General features: G+C 41.0%; 1 protein-coding gene across 2 annotated transcripts; it reads left to right on the top strand.

Annotated features, from left to right (window-relative positions):
- Positions 1–511: 511 nt before the first annotated feature.
- LOC115794736 (NACHT, LRR and PYD domains-containing protein 1b allele 2-like) lies at positions 512–5,381 on the top strand. 2 transcript variants are annotated; one of them, XR_004021195.1, is made up of 7 exons: positions 512–606; positions 717–970; positions 1,908–2,036; positions 2,426–2,579; positions 3,973–4,002; positions 4,140–4,602; positions 4,768–5,381. XR_004021195.1 is itself a non-coding variant. In XM_030750378.1 (7 exons), exons 1-7 carry the CDS (start codon positions 525–527, stop codon positions 4,789–4,791), a joined length of 714 nt encoding a protein of 237 aa, XP_030606238.1. In that variant the 5' UTR covers positions 512–524; the 3' UTR covers positions 4,792–5,369. The 2 variants fall into 2 exon arrangements, 1 of the variants encoding a protein (XP_030606238.1); XM_030750378.1 differs by having other exon boundaries at positions 4,562–4,602; positions 4,768–5,369.
- The last annotated feature ends 1,279 nt before the right edge of the window (positions 5,382–6,660 follow it).

The raw sequence follows: 6,660 nt of genomic DNA, 5'->3' as shown, positions 1-6,660 counted from the left end.
ATTGATGCATGTAACTGGTGACATTATCAAAAACATATGTAAAAGACTAATGGGTGGTGATGGAGACTTTGATAATGAATATGAAAGATGTCATCTATGGGAGCTGCTGGATCGCGACTATGCACTCGCCATTTCTGGTTCTACTGCAGCACAATCCAGTAGCACTCATCACTCCTCAGCTTCATACATCGCATCAAAACAGGCTCGTGCAGCAGCAGGACTGGCAGCAAAAGAAGCTGAATACAGCATTGCACAAGAGGAAACAAAGCAAAGAGAAAAGAAAAGCTCTAGAAGAGCTACACAAAGAAAGGACTTGAAATCCAAAGATCCGGACTGGAGCTTCTGCAGGCTGAAAGAGAAGTGGAAGCAACTCGAGCGAGACTGGAAGCCTATGACGGAGAAATACTGCAAATTAGTGATGGTCAGCCAGTCAAAGGTGAGCAGAAGAGCCCAGATTCTGATTCTATTTGTTATTCAAAGAGCAGTTAGAAAGAAGCTATCCAAAGGTGGAAAGCAGACAGTACATGTCTGCAGGTCCCATAATTGATGTTGCAGTCACAGCTGGGAAGTTAAGTGAAATGCACTTGCCACACTGGATCTGTATAGGTAAGAAAACATGAAATGGTTTTTTAATATATTTAAAAAGTATAAACTTTTTACATTTCTGATGCAAGCCTTCGTCTTATTGTTTGTGTTTTCAATGTATTGGTGTGCAGACGACATCCCCGACATACCGGACAGGTTTGCGGTCCTTCACATAGACGACTGTGGAGATTTTGTAGAAAAAGTGTCTGAAGTCACACCAACACATGTCAAGTTGAACGAACTAACTTTTTTTCCGAGAGCAGTCGCTCTGAAGTTGGGCTCCCCCGTTAAAATCAGCTGTAATGTGTTGATATACTATAAACCCAACACTCCGTTTCTCAAGCTCCGCGTCTACCTGATTCCAAATGACCCTGCTCTACAACAGGTAACTAAATGCGTTTCTGTCACAGGTGTGAAAAATAAGCTTCAGACCATAAGCTGCATATAACTGATGGACGTAGCTTCCAGGTCTGAAAAGTGAAGCCGAAGCAGAACGTGCGTTCTTTCTAATGACGAGCAGGTTTAAGAGTCTGAGACTTTAGTTACTGTATGAAAAACATTAAGTTTGAGGCTTCAGGACTTCACAAACGTGAAATGTGGCTGCCCTTTCTTACATGGTCTATGGTATTTGGCAAAAAAACGTTAAAATTGTGAGAATAGTATTTTATAAGAAACATTTTAAATTAATAAAATGACCCTTCAGGTGAAGAAAGCGAATATTATGAGAAGGAGGTAATTGTATTTTGAGATAATAGCAATCAAAAGTATAAATTAGTGTTAAAAAAAGAAAAAAGTTTTAATTCGTTGGTTTTGGTAACTGAGGAATTCATGATTTATGTGAATGCAGTCGCAGTGATGACGAGAACTGTCAGTTCTCATCACTGTTATGTGGAGATTATCTGGCAGTTAATATTAATTATACCGACTTCACTGAACTGTAACATCACTGATGTAATGCCACAGCAGGTAATATATTATAGGATTGTTAACAATCGTTGCAAAATACAATCCTGATTAGAATTATTCTGACTGTATTTTTAGAAATGACCTCTAAGAATGTGACACACGTTTTGACTGTAAATCCTACCTGATGCAGGTGAGTTCACTAAACACACAAGATGAGACGGTGGAGACCTTTTAAGTGCCATCGGGACGACGTTTAGCTCCTTATTCTCTGCAACAACCCTTTTCCTTCCAGTTTATTTCCCCCACTAATGCTCTGTTTTCAGGCTGTATCGGTTGTCTTTAAACACACACGACAATGCTGATGTAACCCTGAAGCAGGTTTGGAATTAAGTTGATTTTTTTTTTCCCCCACACAGAAAATGGACAAGCAAGAATCCTGTAGTGGCTATGAAAAAATTACCAAGCTGCGCCCAGAGAAGCACCTCAAAATGCATCACGGTTTCTCCCTCACAGCCGACACAGACTCAGCACAAATTCAACCACAGGTACACTTCGTGCTTCTACCTGCTTTTTAAAGAGGCTGTGTAAAATAGTGCAAGCAGTAGAGTGGGCTCTGCAGCCTCCTGGTCTAAATTTGTAGCTTTGTAACTTTGTTAGTGTGTCATTACATATGTGTGTGTGTGTGTGGGGGGGGGGGGGGGCACTGAGGTAATGCAGAACATTAATCTGTATATACACACTGATAAATGCCTTTGAATATGCTGAACTGTGGGTAAGGGACAGGAAGTTTTCTGGTTTCCATTTGTAGTCCACGAGTAATCCAATTTCAGTTACTTTGAGCGGTAGAGTTGCAACTAACAGAGCAGCTGTATATTTAGTTAACCTGCCAACCATGATTGAACTGGACTAACTTCTCTGTTATATTTTTAAACAGAAAATAACCCTGAGAAATGATAGCCAAGACCCAAACTTCTATGAGGTGTACATTGAAAATCCAGAAAGATGCTTCAACCTGAAACTTCAGTATGCCTTGTCAAAAAAACACGAACAGGTGTATGAACCAGTTTGGACCTGTGAACTCCGAAAAGGTCAGTAAATAAAAGGAAAGAAATCATGATTTTATGTCCCACTGCAAACTGAAACTGCTGGTTATTGGGTTGTGGAAGGTCCTGATCCCAGAGAACTGCTTCAGATTACATCAGGACGAACTTGCTGATCAACAAATATAGAAACAGTCTGCGTGGACTCCGCCCATCTTACCTGACAAATGGCACCTGGTGGATTTTGGTGCACAAAATTAATTCTGGCTCTTGACATTTAAATAAAAACTAATGCTTGTGGGTCCAGATGGAACCTGATCTTACACCTTTATTTTATTCGGCTAGCATGTCGTACCCTTTTGTAGAAATCCTTTCTGGTGAATGCAGGATGCAAAAGAGATGATGAAATGAACAATACATCCTATACATGTGTGCTGGGGCACATCATCAGTGAATTGACCTGGGGTCAGACATCTTCGCCCGGGCGACCTGACTGGAGTTGATCGGGCACCGGTCTGTGTCCCTGCAACATCCAGCCACAGTTCTGTATGGTCTTCTTCTTTGCTTCTCTGGGAATGTCCAGGAGTGTGAGGTCTCTGCGGAGTGATCGATCAAATCCTCTAAAGGCTCACAGCGAGCACACCAGCCTTGCCCTCTGCACCCTTCCACCAGCTCCTGCCTCTCATTCGCCTCTTCAATGTGCTCCTCCCAGAGCACGGTCAGGTCCGGGATGATCATTTGGTTGGTGCCATCTGACACATATTGGTGGTATGTCGTCTTGAAATTTCAGCTGCTTGCCAAGGTCCACTTCAAGTTTCCAGTCGGATGCCACAGTGAGGTTACAAGAAACTTTCTCCCTAGGGCCTCGATGGTTGTCATGAGTACAGAGTATACCAGCAGTGGCCAAAGGATCTGAGCCAGAATGGAGTGCTGGTAGATCCCGGCTCTAAACCTGCCCAGCAGGCCCAGTCTGTCGACCTTCCTTCGCCGGGTCTGTGGAGCAGTCCTGTGGATGGAGGCCAAATCTTCGAGGCTGCAGTCAAATACCTTCCCCAGGTTTTTTTGACTGGTTGCTCAGAGATAGATGGAATGGTAGCTCTGGAACATGTCCACAACTCTTCCTGTCTTCAGCACTAGCGATCTTAATTTAGATGGTTCATCCGTGCCCAGCAGATGCCCAGGACAGATGTTGTATTGACAGTCAAATCATCCATAAAGGCCCTTATTGTGGGCTGCCTTAGCTCTGTACAGGATCCTGGATCCCTGCACTCAACCTCTGCTAACTTAACCATCATGTTCATAATGAGAGAGAATGGTACGACTGAGATGGAGCATCTTGTGATTACGTCTTTCTCGAGCTTATGTCAGTCTGATGTACGTGACCTGGATGAGAAAACTACATTAACATTTGTATTTTTATTTGCTCTGTATTTTATTTCAGATGATCATCCAAAGTCAGGTTACGGGGAAGGTGAGATTCTTACATCTGTTGCTAATCTTTGAAGCAGAATAGTTTTTAGTGTTATTAATGTATTGCATCTAGAACAGTGCATGCCATGCGGTTTCACTTCTGTAATTTTAATTTTAGAAGAATTATTTTCTTTACAGGTGCAAGATCCTCGAGGGGAGTAACTGGTGTCAGTACTTTGGCTGTTGGTTTAATACAGGCTTTACAGATAACAGAAACCCAACAACCTGCAGCAGTGATGTTTGCCAGTGGTTTGTGTTGGAGCAGTGTGAATCTGTATTTTCCCACCAGCCTGCTCAAATATTTATTTGCACTCACACACAGAAACTTGCAGGCCGGACCATAAAATGATCTGCGTTTATTCTGCTCTAACTGCCACTCCTTTAAATATTTCCATCAGCCTGGCACATCTCTGCTCCAAACCCATGGAGGTCGATTAGGAAAATACTTTTTGAATCTCTAAGAAAGTGTCTGATGTGATTACCGCCCTTGATTGTGAGGACTGAGTGTTTTATCAATAACAGAAAGTGATAGATTCCTGATTTCTTTTTGTGCTCCTCAGACAAACACTCTGTGGATAAGCTGCCTGCTGTGACACAGAAAGTAGGTAGCATCAAATTATTAATTATTAAATATAATTTTTTAGCAGCTTAATTTGATAAGATGCAGGTTGATAATGTACTCTTTTTAAAATCTAATTGAAAAACTGCTTGTCATCTTCATCAGTCACGTTTATATCGGACCTAATGAGCATTCGAACCCCTCCAGGTTTCAGTGTCGATGCCCGTCTGAGCGCTGGAGTCCCCCAGCTTCCAGACAGCTTCCAGCACCCAACCCAAAGATTCCAGCCAGGAATGGCCTCTGCCTACAGTTTTCAAATTTTTAATAGTTTCAAAAAGATGCAATTTGATTATTATTGTTGATAAATTAGCATTTATACCATTATGTATTCTGTTCAACCATGTAGTTTTTTTTTTACGTGTCTGTGTTGTTTCCTTGTTTTATGGGACACGTGTTTCTGAAAAAAACGACCTTTGCGTGCTTTACACTAAGAACTTAAAAATAATCTTGGCATCCCATTTAATGAATTGCATTTTTAAGCTACCAGGTAGTAACAATGCCTGCTGCCTGTAAACATTCAAAATGTTTTGTTACGCTAAAATCTGATAAATGCCTAATAAATGATGTTTGTGTGTTTCCAAGAAATTATGGCCTTAAAAGAACATAAGAAGCAAGTGTAACGGCTACCCGATTATTTTAATGTGGCTCTTTTTTCTTTTTGGCATTATGTTAAAGAAGAGTCAGTGAAATAGAAATGTCAACAGACGCATCTTCTTTAGGAAAACAAGAAACAGTTCAAGAAGTTAAGTGTGTTTCAGCCAAGATCACTGTAGTCAGAAAGACATACATATTAGGTGATTCATATTTTTCCCCACCTTCCAACGTGCATACATGTGAAGCTGGTTAGACCAAACAGAACAGGTAGCACCAACAGCAGCCACGACACAAAGTCTGACAGCGTAAAATCCAGAGCTGGGATGGAAGTGGGTTACAAAGTGGCTTGCATCATAAGTTTGGTTAGCAGCTGAGTCCTCAGCTGTTGTGAGCTGGCATTGAAATCAATTTTGTGGCCTGGTTAAGATCAAACCACTGATGAAGGCCTTGACCACCTCATGAGAAAGCCGAGAGTGTCTCACTGTTAAGAAAATATACAGAATTAACAGTGCGCCATAGTTTTACATCAGGGAAGTCAGAAAACAGCCGGCAGAGGTTTGTTACATGTATTATAATGACCCTGACTTTTCTTCAGAATGAGATTCATGGAATAAAATGTTCTGTCGTGGCAGTTCCTCGCAACATTCCTATAACGAGCTCAGGTCTGAAAGTGATGAGGCATTTATGCTCCATAAATTGTACTTGATTATCCAGAGTGTTTGAACTGCATGAAAGCCCTAAAGCCTACGGTCCCATCACACTTTTTAAAAAATTATTATTTATATTATTCCAACATAAAGTGGACATATTTAATTGTGAGTCAACACAAATTATGACATAGAGTGGCTACATTTGTAATTTTTTTAATGGCCAGCATAACTGTTCCATAAGTCAAGTTTATCCAACTGCGGGAAATTATGTCAGAAAAGATTTCAGAAGGTTTCAAACTAAAACAAAGGCGTAACGTGGCTTATCCTAACAGCAGGTGCTGAAACACGTTTTGCTACCTGACATCAGACCTGTGTGGAGAACAGAGGGCCTGTGAGCAGCTGGGGGCGACGTTGGTGACAGGATGAACGCAGATCACGAAGGAAACAAACGCAGGCGAGAGCGGTGTTAATTCTGTTGAATGATGTTGACTTTGATGGATGCTGGTATTCCTAATATGTTCAAAGCAACTTTGTGACAAGAAATGAAACTGGAAGAGGCAGAAAAAGCTAAATGTATTATAATTATTGTTGTCTTAACATTATCTGAACTGTATTCATTATAAATATAATCCAAAAGTATTTCTGTGAGCTGTCTTTGAAGTGAGAGCTGCCGCTGTTCATTTCATGAATGAATACAAAAAGGACCTGTTTGATTATGATGTAGATACAGTAACACAGTCATACTCTCAAAGCAGGTCATTTCTTTATTTTATTTATAAGGCCTTCATAAATCCTG

The sequence above is a fragment of the Archocentrus centrarchus genome, chromosome 16 (assembly GCF_007364275.1).
Source record: "Archocentrus centrarchus isolate MPI-CPG fArcCen1 chromosome 16, fArcCen1, whole genome shotgun sequence".
NCBI classification, from domain to species: domain Eukaryota; kingdom Metazoa; phylum Chordata; class Actinopteri; order Cichliformes; family Cichlidae; genus Archocentrus; species Archocentrus centrarchus.
The sequence above is the reverse complement of the archived record's forward strand: the minus strand, read 5'-3'. Positions and strand labels throughout refer to the sequence as shown.